The sequence below is a fragment of the Salvelinus fontinalis genome, chromosome 35, assembly GCF_029448725.1.
Source record: "Salvelinus fontinalis isolate EN_2023a chromosome 35, ASM2944872v1, whole genome shotgun sequence".
In the NCBI taxonomy this organism is placed as follows: Eukaryota; Metazoa; Chordata; class Actinopteri; order Salmoniformes; family Salmonidae; genus Salvelinus; species Salvelinus fontinalis.
In genome coordinates this window covers 20944738-20960542 of record NC_074699.1, presented here as the reverse complement: position 1 = coordinate 20960542, position 15805 = coordinate 20944738, and the positions used below count along the sequence as shown (strand labels likewise).

General features: G+C 41.3%; 1 protein-coding gene across 3 annotated transcripts; it reads right to left on the bottom strand.

Moving 5' to 3' along the window:
* Positions 1-1762: 1762 nt before the first annotated feature.
* tradd (tnfrsf1a-associated via death domain) lies at positions 1763-14758 on the bottom strand. 3 transcript variants are annotated; one of them, XM_055899592.1, is made up of 7 exons: positions 13801-14758; positions 5876-5909; positions 4414-4507; positions 3947-4097; positions 3292-3572; positions 2972-3119; positions 1763-2512 (listed from the first exon to the last, which is right to left on the bottom strand). In XM_055899592.1, exons 3-7 carry the CDS (start codon positions 4432-4434, stop codon positions 2214-2216), a joined length of 900 nt encoding a protein of 299 aa, XP_055755567.1. In that variant the 5' UTR covers positions 4435-4507; positions 5876-5909; positions 13801-14758; the 3' UTR covers positions 1763-2213. The 3 variants fall into 3 exon arrangements, with proteins under 3 accessions (XP_055755567.1, XP_055755565.1, XP_055755566.1); XM_055899590.1 differs by lacking the exon at positions 5876-5909; XM_055899591.1 differs by lacking the exons at positions 5876-5909; positions 13801-14758 and adding an exon at positions 8612-8773.
* Positions 14759-15805: the final 1047 nt, after the last annotated feature.

Here is a 15805-nt window from a genome sequence, read left to right as displayed (position 1 = left end):
AGTGAATGTGTGTGTGTCTCTGTGTCTGTCTCTGTGCATGTGTGTGTAAATATTTGTGTATGTGTGTGCACATTAAAAACTTCTAATCCACATGTGGAAAGAGTGGAGTGGTAAGATGTGAGGGTTTTTACAATGGACTATACTGACACCAAAAGCCTGAATTACCAGTTAAACCTACAGCCTTACAAGTCAATTCCGCAACAACCTTTGCTGGTTGAACCTATAGCCTTCATAAACTAAGCCCCAAGCTCTTACCCTAATGCAAGAGGACATACAGTGAGCTCCAAAAATATTGGGACAGTGACACGTTTTGTTGTTTTGGCTCTGTACTCCAGCACTTTGGAATACAATGACTATGAGGTTAACGTGCAGACTGTCACCTTTCATTTGAGGGTATTTTCATCTGTATCGGGTGAACCGTTCGGTTGAGAAATAATCCCATATTCCTAGCACGCAATGATTACATTAAGCTTGTGACTCTAGAAAACTTGTTGGATGCATTTGCTGTTTTGTTTTGGTTGTGGTTCAGATTATTTTGTGCCCAATAGAAATTAATGGTAAATAATGTACTGTGTCATTTTGGAGTCACTTTTATTGTAAATAAGAATATAATATATTTCCAAACACTTCTACATTAATGTGGATGCTACCATGATTACGGATTGTCCTGAATAAATCGTGAATAATAATGACTGAGAAAGTTAGACACACAAATGTCATACCCCCCCAAAAAGCTAACCGCCCCTGTTATTGAAATGCTGAGGGGTTGGCATGTTTTGGGGGTATGTTATTTGTGCCTCAGTAACTCTGTCATTATTCACGATTTTCTACACACTATGTGTTTATGCACACACATAGTTGCACACACACGCACAGAGAGACAGACAGTGACATACACACATTAACTTTTACAAATACTGCACTGCAGACAAATACACACACACACTCATCAATGCATACATATAAGCAACATAACACACACAAATGCATTCAACAAGTTTGTAGAGTTACAAACTTGACGTAATCATTGCGTGCTAGGAATATGGGACCTATAATAAACTTGACTACTTTAATACACATTAGTGAATTTGTCACAATAATTTTGGTCCCCTAAATTGGGGGGACTACAGTATGTACAAAAAGTGCTATAATTTCTAAAAGGTTCACCCGATATGATGAAAATACCCTCAAATTAAAGCTGACAGTGTGCACTTTAACCTCATAGTCGTATCATTTCAAATCCATCCAAAGTGCTGGAGAACAGAGCCAAAACACAAAATGTGTCACAGTGTGTGTGTGGGCTTGTATTAATATTCTCATGGCTACCAAAAATCCCCAAAAGTCCCCACAAGGATAGCAAAACAAGGAAAATTCTCCCTTGTGGGAATATCTCCCAGGTCCCCACAAGGACAAAGACTGTTTTAAACGTAGGGGTTAGGTTTAAGGTTACCATTAGGGTTAGGATTTAGGGTTAGGTTTAGGGCTTAGGGAAAATAGGATTTTGAATGGAAATACATTTTAGGTCGCCACAAGGATAGTAAAACATTTGCTGTGTGTGTATGTACACGGATTAGATACTGCCCATTTCCCAAAGTTGACACATTTTTTACCTGGGTGGTATTTCCATAGACTGTAGGGTATTTCAGAAAGCAGGATCAACGGGTTTCCTAAATATTCTACGTAATCCACAGTAAAAAGTTAACGGGATGTTGGATTGTGGAAATGAAATGCTACTCTCGACATGAATGAAAGCAATGTGCAATTCGTTTTTATGAATCCAACACTTTATTTGGATTTCGGAACAAATATTCCCCAATCACATTGCAAATTGTTCAATAACAATCTAGTTTTGGAAATTGGTTATTGGTTATTGGTAGAATGATCAAATACATCAATGGTCCAGTCTGTGGTGGAGAAAGGGGGTTGGGTTTAAAGCGGAAGAAGAAAAGGCCCGCAGTGATTTCAGTTTGCTCTCCAACCAGAGACAACAATGATGTGACATGGCAATTATGAGAACTATTGGTTTTGTACAATTTTACTCCAAATAAAAAAAACATACAATCAAGCTCACAGACACAAAACTCACACAGAACAGACACGTGGTAGCACACAAGCTCACACAAGCAATGCCACCCACACGTTACCACTCTTTCACAAAGACACACACTCACATACAGACCAACAGACACCCCCAGACAGTGTGACAGACAGCGTCACTCCCGGGGCTGGATGTCCAAAATGTTCTCAGCCAGGCTGGTGAGCTTGCTGTCTTCCAGTGCTCTGACCAGCCGGCCCAGCCGTGCCGCCCTCCCCTCCGCCTGGATGAAGCGGTTCAGCAGCTGATAGGCCTGCTCGTACAGCCCCTCCCTCTCATACTCGTAGGCCAGGTTGTCTATGGCCGGCCCTTTCAGCGCACGGCAGTTCTTGCCCAAGGCCCGCCCCACTTTCCTCCAGTCCCGCCCAACGCCGTTGGAGAACCGCTGCAGGTCCCCTGCCGCCAGTATGCGGTCCTCTAATAGGTCAGGAGACAGAGTGGGAGGGGCTGTTAGAGACATGTATCCAGAGTCTATATATGTTTCTGCATGTAAGACGTGGTGTAAGTAAGTAAAATACAACAGCAACCTTCCAGCTACTGGCCCGCCTCTCTTACCTCTAGGCTACCCCGCCGACCCGGGTGTAGTAGATGACCCATAATGAGTGTCCTCTATACCAGAGATTGGGCAAGCTATAATGATCCTCTTCCTCAAAAGGACCACTTAGATTAAACCCAGCACTTGAGCTGACTAAAAGTCTCATCAAACTATTTGAGGCACAGGTCAATAACCTTCCCTAGACCAGTGGTGGTCTACTGACCGAGAGGTGAGAAACACTCTTCTATGCCAGGGTTTGAATATAGAGGACCCAGGGGACAGCTCCCCGCTGAACCCCCACTGATGATAAGAAGCAGCCATGGAAGCCAGAGCCAACTCACCAAACACCCTCTTCTGGAACAGGAAACAGTTGCTGGGCACAGGGGGCTCTTCCTGTGAGAGGGTGGGTGGCTGGGGGATATGACCCAAGGCCTGGCTCTGCAGCTGCTGGTCCAGCTCAGCAATCTCATCATCCCTTAGGCGCCCCGGCTGAAAGGAAGTGACATCAACATTTAGAACACCTCATAGTGAGTCATAAGGCATAAGGCACAGCAGAGCACCTGTCAGGTATAGATTGCTGAAGTATTGCTTGTGATCTGTTTATCATATATTACCAGTAACACCACTATATATGGATTATAACCGGTATATAGTATATTACCTGTGACTGGTGGATGTGCTGCAGACAGAGCTCAAGGTCGTCCAGACAAAAGTCCAAAGTGTGCGTCCCGGCTTTGAGCTGGGTTTCCAAGGCAAGCTCCTGTGTGCCGTGGAGGAGGCGGCATGCGTGCTGGGAGAGGGACTGTTGTACGGCACCGGAGCCATAGCTCTGCAGGAACCTGCGGCACGCCGCCACATCCACAAACTTCACTTCCACACCCAGCAGGGGATCTGCATCGTGCAGCTTCAGGATCTCGTACCCCTCCAGCCCCCCAGCTGAGTCTGGGACACAGGCCAGGTAAGGTCAAAGGTTAGAGGTAACCATAGCGAATCACTGGCACAATAGTAATATTTTTTCCACTGTGACCATAAAATAAATATAACCTGACTGTCTCTCTCCACTACTCTGGTCCAGGCAGAGCTCTGAGCTCAACCGTGTTATGACTTCCTAAAAGATCTCCCAGCAGTTTTTCATAAGCTTTTAACTATTTTCATCCCCTCAGTAGATAAGCAGGTCACACTGCAACACCAGCCCTTTTTCACTCCCCATGACCACCAAGCTAAGCCTTTCTTTCTATCAATAATACATCTGCCTCACCCAATGCTCAGCATGCTCCCTACGCTAGCTGGAGACCGGATGGCCTGATGTGGCTCACCTGTGAGTGTCAGCTTGAGGACTTTGAAGACGCTGAACTTGCCCTGCTGGTCTTTGTAGAGAGAGAGCAGGTTCACTGCGGGACAGGAGCGCAGGAAGAGAACCGCACATCCTGTCCACGGGCCATCCTCCACACTCAATGTCACCATTTTCTAAAATATCACATGGAACAACATCCCATACAAGATTAAAGTTCATAATGCCTCTGCTCTGTATACTACTAGTCAGACATTATGCTGAATTTTGTACAGCACAGGAGCATGTACTTATAGCTACATTCTTACATACACAGTACACACACACTCCCCACTTGACATTATCACACGCATGCGCACTAACAGAAACAGACATGCATGTTGTCCTATAAATAGTTAATGGGAACTGTCTCTGTCTCCGTTCACTTTTCTCTCTCATACATATCACAGCTCCTTTCTCCTGCCTCTCTCCTCCCAACTAAACATACAGTACCTTTTCATCCATTATGTCCATTGTTTGGGCATTCCCGTCATCTGACCTCAGCTGTCACAAGCTTCTTCTGTGTTCCCTTCAAGCCTCCTCCTTCCTGCAGAGATAGAGCAGATATATTACTCAGGCAATCAACAGTCTGAGTTCAAAGGCTAATACACATCAATCAAATCCATCCGGGTATTAAAAAGAGTCAGGATCCAGACGCAATCACAATACAATGCAACCCCTCACTTTATATTATCTCACTCCACTATTCTTATTTTACCCTATCTTATCTCCTCTATATGTCATTACATTAATTTACTATTTAAATGTCCCTTTACTACCCAGGGGCAAACACACACATCTACAGTGTATTGCCAAAAACCACTGAGCCAAAACTGATTAAAGTCCCACTGTCACGTTGGTATGAATGATTCGGGACACAGGCGCGGGAATGCGTAATACGTTTTTTTAATTACACCCAAATTACGACGTGTCGTGTAAAGGCACGGGGACGAAGACTAAACAAACACTATACAAAACACAGGGTAGAAACCCAAACAAAAGAGCGAGGAATACCTCGAATAGATAACACAAATGCACAATAATTAACACACGGGATGAGACCTGTAATCATCTGCGCAATCCACAATGGCACGAAAGCCAAAACACAGCACAGGTACTCACACGAACCAACTGACATTGTAACAATAATTGTAAGGACACTGGTAAATCAAGGGCACACTTATACAATTACTAACCACTGGGAATAGGGGGCAAGTGTGCGTAATGAAAGTTCCGGAGGGATCCGTGACACCCACACATCCTGTCTCACATACTCACACAAACCAGTAATTAGAATCCATATGGAAGCTTTAAGTGATAGTCTACTGTGTGCTCACCCCTCTACCTCACTTTCTAAGTGTCATCTGTTGCTGTGCCTTAGTATTCTATGCTGCTGTCTTTTGTCTACCCTCTCTCTCATCCTGTCCTGGTTGTAAAAAGTATAAAAGTAAACAATTTTTTTAATAGTAATTTGACAGGATTTTCACCTTACCTGTACATTCTTTGTAAGCCATATTTTATTTTTTCACTGTCTGTATTTAATTTCTTATAATTTGTGAAAATAAATAAAACAAATTAGATTCTATAGAGCAGCTTGAAGTGATACAGTCTACTGTGTGCTCAATCCACCTGCCCTCTTCTGTTACTTTCTATGTGTCTTGTCTGTTACTATCTCCTATGTCTATCCTCTTCTGTTTATGGCCTGTTCTGTTCTTCTGGTGTCTCTCTGCACCATCTACTTTTCTGTTGCTGTCTCTGTGTCTTGTTTAGTGTGTTTCTTTAATTTTGCAATCCAAAACAGTCAAGGGGATATTGGGGTAGCTTAACTTGTTTTGGGCCTGTGACCGGATCACCTAAATCATCCTCTTCCCTACCATTTGCCCCTGGCTGCTGCTGTTCTAATTGCTCCACTGACCTGCTGTTCTCATCTGTCCTCCTCATTGGCTTATCTGAAAGGTAGCAAGGTGCAGCATGTCATTAGTTCGTTTTGAAGGGCAACTGCACTTCCTGATTTGACCTTGTTTTAGATTTGGTTCATTAAGAAATGCTAGCGGCCATGACTGAATTCAAATGTGAGTTGGCTTTGATGTGGGTGGCTCGTGTGCATGTTCACAGGTCGGAAGAATTAGCCCAATTATATTGCCAATTAACTTCAGCCTGCTGGTGTGTGACCTGACTTTGGATAGCCTATCTCCGGGGCTTGTTATGGCCAGGAAATAAATTACACAATGTAAATGAGCCAATATTTTCATGCTGCACGCCTTTTAGTTCTCATGAAATGCTTTTAACATTTGTATTTGAATTTCTACAATTTATAGTTGTTTGAGGTTATCAAGTCATTGAAATTTGGAGCTATTGGAATTTTAACATATTGTCCCATGTACATTGTGTAATTTACAGAGGGTTCCTAACTAGCCTCATAGGGATATCCAAAGTCAAACTAAATTTACCACAGGCATTACGATCGGGTCGCATGCAGCTGCACTCCAAATTGATTAGTACTTGTGTCTTGCCAGCTGTGGGCAGGGTTGAAACAAACCCAACCTTCATTTACGTATTGATGCGGTCACAACCACAAGTCTCACAAAACTCAGTTTTGGTCAAGACTGACTTCATGACCAAAATTATCATATTTACACTTTGTAGTTAATTTTGACAGTAGAATAAATGTTTCATATCTTTTTAGGGGCATATGCTATTTAAAGTTAGTTTAAAGTTATGACCGGGCAACTAACGAAAAATTATTCTGCATAACAGCGCAACACAACTCAAAACATGACAGATAAGAAGCTACATAGGGTGAAAGCCTAGGGGCTATCTCAGGCAAACACAGCTGATTAAACTAATTGCGTTCTAAACTGAAGATCATGATTAGTTGATTATTGGAGTCAGGTTTTTTTGCGATGCAAATGTGTTACACCAATCAGGCCTCCAAGGACCGGAGTTGCCCATCCCTGCCCTAGGCTATATGACTATAAAGAGACATGAGCCAAAAATATTTACCTTTAGAAGTTATAACATTTCTGTGATTAATTTAATTTAGTCAGTTCCACCAGCTAATGTGAGATTTTTTGATTAGATAATATTTGATGACCTAAATTAACTATATATTTTCAATGTTTTGTTCACCTACAATCTAACTGCAAAACTGGCCATCTTTCCCCCTCTTTTTCTGGCTGCCCTCCCCCTTCCCTTCCCTTCCCTTCTATACACATGATATACATGGAGTGCAATTAAATGCTGACTTGCAGGTTAACCTCTTGATAATGCAACAACAATAGAAAAGGTAAGTAGCTAAGTGAATAAAAAGAGTAATACAAATAAAAGCTCAGTTAAATAATTTCCCCTATTTAATAATGTTTTTATTTTTACAAATCGTTACATAGCCTATATGGAAATAACAGACATGAGCCAAGCATGTTTACCTGTAGAATGGTATAGACTTCTATGATTCATTTCATTTTGTCAGTTCTACCACCTCATCATTGCTTATCTTAAACAAGATTAAATACAATGTTGTAGTAAAGTTCAGCTTCAGTTCACAGGGAGGCACTGTGTCACTTTCAGAAGATATGGGGTGTGTTTCAGTTGTAAGGCTAAAGCAACCGACTATAGACTAAAGTCGAGGAGTGAAGTTGGGGGATGTGCATCTGCAACAGCCGAAAGTCAGACACTAATGTGGTTTTCCAACCGCAAGGCTCAGATCAACATGGCAGTTTTGCCATTGTTTATAAAACTTTTTCTTCATTATGTCGAAATAAACATGGCTCCAACCTCCATATTACAAACTGAAATCATATAGTGTATATAGTATGGTGTGTATATAGTACAGTATGTAGTGTGTATAGTTCAGTATGTATAGTGTGTATAGTATGTAGAGTATAGCATAATATGTACAGTATAGTGTGTATAGACTAGTATGTAAAGTGTGTACACTACATATAGTGTGTAGGCCTACATTGTACAATCATTCAGTGAGAAAGCCTCAAATATCACATTCATATCCACTCTATACATGAATCACGGCAAAGTTGGTTCCTTTTTCAGTTGTGTCTTTCGTCACGTTTGCGTGGTCAAACAAAAACCCTCTAATGATTGGTTGACAATAGATCCTCCCACAATGTAAGCCATGGCTGGAGGATGAAGTTGGTAAAGAGCAACTGAAAAAAATTAGTCGACTGCCGTCAAAATTTCATGACCTTTGATCACATGATTTTTGTAGAGTTCATGCAGTAGAAATGTAGACGCAAGTCGGACAATTTTTATTAACCCCATAATGCAACACACTTTGAAAGGCTGTGACCAACAATGGTCACCAACTTGATCCGCTCGAACGCGCCCATGTGCTTTCGGCAGAAAACCTTTTTCTCATCTCTTCTGTCTCAGCTAGCTAGCCAGCCAGTAGCTAACAAGGTGGCTAACTAGCCAGGCTAGCTACAGAAATGAAATCCATCAAATACACTTACTGGAAATAAACACTTTTCCTGATATCATGACTTATATCAACATCCTTAGCTTGCCCATTCACTAAATATACTGTTAAATAACTGACAGCTTAAGGATGCTAAGCGCTAATGCTAGCTTATTAGCATTAGCAAACCCTTATGCTGAGGGAGACTAGCTAGTAAGCTACCACCAACCCTGCACAAACCTGTGGTTAACTCTTCTGCTGCTTTGACTTTCTGGCTGTTCTGCCCTTTCCACCTGTTAACTTTTTTTGCCACTCTTTTGGAAGAAGTTCCGAATATCCAGACTCTGACTGAGTGACAGGCGTTTTCGTAAGTAATGACATTGACATCTAACCAGTGCTGCAGGGGTGAGGGAGGGATCAAAGGACATGAGCGGTCCACTGCATTGTGAAATCTCAACCAATCACAGCAGGTACTGAGTCACTCCAGGGGCTTCTTGCAGTGCATAGAGCAGTATATTGTATTGTTTATTTTTGTAGTAAAATTGTGTAGTGATATGTGTTTATGGAAACTTAAATCGGGCTGAAATGTAAAAAACTATGTTTGCGGCTGGATCCTAAACATCCGGGGCTAAGGTCCCGGAAGCCCAGGTCTAATGACGCCACTACTACTACCTCCACCCCGACGCCTGACCTCAACCTCTGGATAGACTTCTTTCAATGTGACTTGGGTCTGGTTTAGGGTCAAGTAAATGCTTGATGTGCTAGACCTGGGAGAGTGATAAGTAAAGGGAAAACAGTATCTGAGCAAGATTATGCAGTCTGTGATACAGTCTGGAATCGAACCAGGGTCTGTAGTGACGCCTCTAGCACTGAGAAGCAGTGCCCTAGACCGCTGTGCCACTCGGGAGCCCAAAATAATACATATAGAAATATAACTAACGTGTCCATAACTCAGCCTACAATTCAGGGTTTCAAATTTGGCCTGCGGGTGATTTTATTTGGCACAAGTTTTCTGAGCAAAGAAAAATATATATATATATATTTTTTTTAATTGCTGCCTATTGGGGAACATAAAATACTGTAGAATCACCAGGAAATCAGCTCAAAGTGTTTTAATTTAGGAAATCTGTTCCCATGTATTCCCACGCATAAATAGAGGCACATACAGTGCCTTCGGAAAGTATTCATACCCCTTGACTTATTCCACATTTTGTTTCGTTACAGCCTAAATTAAATTATTTAAAAAACTGTTCTTACCCATCTACACACAATACCCCACAATGACAAAGTGAAAATATGTTAAGACATTTTAGTACATTTATTGAAAATGAAATACAGAAATATCATATTTACATAAGTATTCACACCCCTGAGTCAATACATTAGAATCACCTTTGGCAGGTCACTCCAGGACCTTGAGATGCTTCTTACGGAGCCACTCCTTAGTTGCCCTGGCTGTGTGTTTCAGGTCGTTGTCATGCTGGAAGACCCAGGCACGACCCATCTTCAAGGCTCTTACTGAGGGAAGGAGGTTGTTGGCCAAGATCTCGCAATACATGGCCCCATCCATCCTCCCCTCAATACGGTGCAGTCGTCCTATCCCCTTTGCAGAAAAGCATCCCCAAAGAATGATGTTTCCACCTCCATGCTTCACGGTTGGGATGGTGTTCTTGGGGTTGTACTCATCCTTCTTCTTCCTCCAAACACGGCGAGTGGTTTAGACCAAAAAGCTCTATTTTTGTCTCATCAGATCACATGACCTTCTCCCATTCCTCCTCTGGATCATCCAGATGGTCATTGGCAAACTTTAGACAGGCCTGGACATGCGCTGGCTTGAGCAAGGGGACCTTGCGTGCGCTGCAGGATTTTAATCCATGACGGCGTAGTGTGTTACTAATGGTTTTCTTTGAGACTGTGGTCCCAGCTCTCTTCAGGTCATTGACCAGGTCCTGCTGTGTAGTTCTGGGCTGATCCCTCACCTTCCTCATGATCATTGATGCCCCACGAGGTGAGATCTTGCATGGAGCCCCAGACCGAGGGTGATTGACCGTCTTCTTGAACTTCTTCCATTTTCGAATAATTACGCCAACAGTTGTTGCCTTCTCACCAAGCTGCTTGCCTATTGTCCTGTAGCCCATCCCAGCCTTGTGCAGGTCTACAATTTTATCCCTGATGTCCTTACACAGCTCTCTGGTCTTGGCCATTGTGGAGAGGTTGGAGTCTGTTTGATTGAGTGTGTGGACAGGTGTCTTTTATACAGGTAACGAGTTCAAACAGGTGCAGTTAATACAGGTAATGAGTGGAGAACAGGAGGGCTTCTTAAAGAAAAACTAACAGGTCTGTGAGAGCCCGAATTCTTACTGGTTGGTAAGTGATCAAATACTTATGTCATGCAATAAAATGCTAATTAATTACTTAAAAATCATACAATGTGATCTTCTGGATTTTTGTTTTAGATTCCGTCTCTCACAGTTGAACTGTACCTATGATTAAAAAAATGACAGACCTCTACATGCTTTGTAAGTAGGAAAACCTGCAAAAATCGTCAGTGTATCAAATACTTGTTCTCCCCACTGTGTGTTTGGAATTCTCGCGGTCAATTTGCAGTGTACAAATTATTTAGAAGTATGTTCTGGCCCCCCGACCATCCACTCAAGGAAAAATCGGCCCACAGCTGAATGTAATTGGGGACCCCTGGCCTACATGTAATCATAAGCCATCATTATATTCATAGACCGGTAGTGTCATACATTATTAAAACTGAAAGTGTGCTGGATTAATTCACCAGATGTAGCCTAGAATAACAGAGTGAATGAGGATTATGTCGTCATCATCAAGAGTTTATTAATGCAACATTTAACATCCACCACTGCAGCGTCAAAGACTAAAATCATCCTGCCAAGTTCCAACCAAAGGATTCCCTGGACATTGGGTCAATTCAGCGAATGCCATTCTTTTGATTGGGATGAAAACGAGAATCTTAGACAATTTTATACGTTTTGTTCTATGAAATAATCTTCATCAGCTAAAATCCCTTTTTGTGAATTTTGAAGCATTTACATTATAATAAACACATATTTTCATAAAGATCATGTTAACTGACTATTATCTCATAGAATAACATGTATAAGATCTCTTAAGCCTGTGTTACCTCAGACCTTATTTTTGGTGTTTATCCCAAATCAAATTCTTTCTCCATTCATTTTCCCCATAGGAATGGCTGAATGAACCAGAGGTAATGCATTTCTGGTTTTTAGAACAACAAACTGGTGAGCTCTGTGCTGGGTTAGACTAATCATTTAAATATACACTACTGACAGGGGGCGCTCTTTTGAAGCTACAAATATTTTGGAATATTTTAGAATGCATTTATTTGTTTTTGCCACGTTTATTATATTACAGACACCTTAATGCATACGTGTGAATCATATTATGTGAGTTAAGCATACAAATAAAAAATGTAAATATAAAAACATCTTCCTTAAAGTTTAATATTTTGAAATAACTAATATGTCACTATTCCCATTACAACAAAATACTTAAATACATGTAATTTTGTCCTTGAAAGATTTAAATGAAATACTGAAGAATTCTATTCATTCCTATAGAACTGCTGCTTTCTGAAGAGTGACAACATGGCTTCAAAGTCTCTCATTGGCCAACACATAGCATCAGCAATCCAGGGTTTATATACATCATTGGGTTAGACTACTGGGCCTACAAGACAGGTGGCACTGTGGGGTGTGCAGTTCTGTGAAAACGCGAGTCCCGTGAGTCACGTACATGATGACAGGAATTTCATTACATTCTCTCCTGCTATGAGGCAAGAATATGACACAGCAGACTGGTCTCATACACTAGACGTAACATAGTAAATGTAAATCCGGGTCACTCGAATATGTTACGTTTGGTATAGTGAAAGAGATGGAGACCCGCAAACTGTCGAAAAAAAGGAATAAATCCAAAACTGAGGCTTGAATGCAAAATAAAGATGTTTATTAGAACATCATGGTTCCTAAATAAATGAAGGTATGTTTACACTGAGAATGGCCTAAGGCCAAAACTTTTGTGTTTTGTTTTCACTTTTCATTTATTCACTTTCTTGCACTATGAATAACATCACCCAGGCAAAAACTAAAGGAGGGTGGTTGGTCGGGGTGGATGGGTGAGCATATAATACGAATATGTTTGAATCTCATCACTGACAACTTTAGCATTTTAGCTAATTAGTAACTTCCCCTAACCTTAACACTTTTAGCGAACCCTTCCCCTAACACATTAACCTAATGTAACAGTATAACTTTAGACCGTCCCATCGCCCCGAAACGGGCGCGAACCAGGGACCCTCGCACACATCAACAACGGTCACCCACGAAGCATCGTTACCCATCGCTCCACAAAAGCCGCGGCCCTTGCAGAGCAAGGGGAGCCACCACTTCTAGGTTTCAGAGCAAGTGACGTAACCGACTGAAAGGCTGCTAGCTCGCACCACTGCTAACTAGCTAGCCATTTCACATCCGTTACACTCACCCCCCTTTCGACCTCCTCCTTTTCCGCAGCAACCAGTGATCCGGGTCAACAGCATCAATGTAACAGTATAACTTTAGACCGTCCCCTCGACACGGGCGCGAACCAGGGACCCTCTGCACACATAAACAGTCACCCAAGAAGCATCGTTACCCATCGCTCCACAAAGGCCGCGGCCCTTGCAGAGCAAGGGGAACCACCACTTCTAGGTTTCAGAGCAAGTGACGTAACCGACTGAAAGGCTGCTAGCTCGCACCACCGCTAACTAGCTAACCATTTCACATCCGTTACACTAACTCCCAACCTTAACCCCTAGAGCTAGCTAATGTCAACATTAGCCACAACATTTTTTTATTTGTTGTGCGACATATCATGTTTTGGAAATGCATAACATATTAATTGCAATAAGTAACATAAGGTTCAAATTGCAATTCGTAATATGTCATATGAATAGTAATTTCTAACATATCATACAAAATGGATGATGGGCATCCACAAATGAATACTTCCCATACTGAATGAATGAAATGTCTCGCATTTCCGTACAGAGTAATACGAAATTCTCTGAGAACACGTTGGACACAGTGCGGTTCAGACTTTTAGGAAACTAGAAAAGTAGACCTACTGTATTCTAAATTAAGCGGCACCAAACACCGCCTATTGACCTTCAATAATAAAAAATAAAAAACTACTGCTGAAGTTTTAATCATACAGTCAAGTTGTTACAAAACAGTAGCCTAATAAACCATAGAAAGGAATCATAGCAACTTGAGAACATTTTCTTTCACGATTGACTAGTACTGTTATGCATTCATTTACTGTCATTTGTGGCATTAACTGTTGTATAGGCTATAATTTCGTTTTGGGTTTAAAGAAAAATCATAATTGTTTTGTTAACTTACCTTTAAAGAAAAAACGTCGTAAGGACGGCAACGCGCCCTGACCACAGGAACACACACAGACACATTAATAACTTCCCGACAGGCGATTGGCTACAGGGAAACCTGGAGGCACTGTGATTGGTGAGAAAGAACATGCCGCTTCCCTATTGGTTAGAATCACGTATCTTTCCGGAAAGGAAGTAGTCGACTGTTTTTGTTGGTTGATTGTTGGCTACTGCTGTAGCCATTTGTTTGCAACTGTGTAGCTAACGACAATGTTGAAATTATATCATTGCATGTACCCACTGAACATGACAGTGAAGGCAAAATGAATCGACTGAGAAGCAAAATACCAAATAAGTAACAGGTTATTTTGTTTAGGTCTATATAGATATAGGTCCTGTTATTTTATGTTTTTGGAAGCAGGGCCATGTGTGATATTAATTTGCCCGGTTTAAATGTTAACATGTATAATCCTTCCTCGAAGTATTCACTGCGCCATTTGAATGTAAGGGGGGTTCCTTACGTGCACATCCACATTGTCAGACAAGTGATTCATTCGGAGAAGGTAGGCCACATTTAACAAGGAAATACCTCGGTTATAGACTGAAACTATGGCAACTGCTTGGGGACAAAAACAGGCCGATTAGGCCTATAACAGAATAGAGAGGATTCACATAAAAAAATCTATTATGAGAGCAAGGCCCACATAAGGTCTGACAGTAAACTGTCAGTCTTATCTAGTAAAGTCTGTCTTGAAGTCAAGACAGACTTTAGCCCTCTCTTCCTCTCTCAGAATCTGATATGCCAGCACTTCATAGTGTGCAAAGCTAAAATATCTTGATTAATAAACCCTAGTGCTGAAATATATCTGTAGTGTTGTGTTACTGTCAAACACCCACACACATTAAACGTGTCGGACTACTGTTCATCCCCAAGTATCCTCTTTGATCACAGCAGTAAGATTGTAACCATCACAAACACATTCTCTCTATTTCAGTGATGGGGGGGGGGGGGGGGGGGGGGGGGGGTTGTGATTAACTTGGTGCAAAGAAAGGAACAAATTATTTTCATGAATTTTATGATATAGACAATTTTTACTTTGTGGTTGTGGAATCGAGTGAAAACCATGTATCGTCCACACACAGGCTTGTAAATAACCGCACCAGTTCAAGCACCGCCTTCGCCCCAATCTTGATTCGTCCAAATAATCAATGATGAAAACCCAAAACAAGGAACTACTGCTGCTAGTAATAACAAAATTCTGTGAGCCTCGACAGTTTCTCGCCGCTTCATCTGTCCACAAGAGATTATGCCGCTTTCACGTGCAAATTTGATTTAGGAAACTCATACATTTCCGATTTGCTAATTCGTAGAAAATTTCCCAGTTTCCTAGTTGTCATGATGACACACCTCTCGATCGATGGGAGAATATTTGAAATAGACACGATGGCGGCGTACACATCGTTAGATTACTTAATGGAGCAAAACATTTATTTTAATAATGGAGCATTTTCGCACCACTTGCAATTGTACACAGACATTTTAGAAGATACGTCTGTCCGAATCGAGAACGAAGATAGTGTCGCCATGTTAAAGTTGGTCGAAAATTCTCTGTGCTACACCAAACAGTACCTAACCTGTACGCCTCTGGTTAAATCACAATATCTGGTGTAACAATCAATAACTACAGTATGTAGCTCCATCCTTTGTCGAAATTTAAGTCAGATTGCAACAATTGTTTCAATATTTCCACTAAGGTGACTAAAAACGATATAATGTATACCGATGTGTTTAAGTACTATGCAATGCATTTAAAATAACAATATTTTGCTATGTAACTACTGCGTAAAAAAAGTGACATGTATGTAAAATATGAGTCATATGTAAATGTTACAAAAACTAAGAGGGGATGGGCCAAAAAAGTAGATTTTTTTTTTTTTTAAGATTAGTGAAATCATAGGTCTGCCAAACATTTAGCTATTATTACTCATTTGTTATTCAGTTTGATATCCAAGTGAAGAAT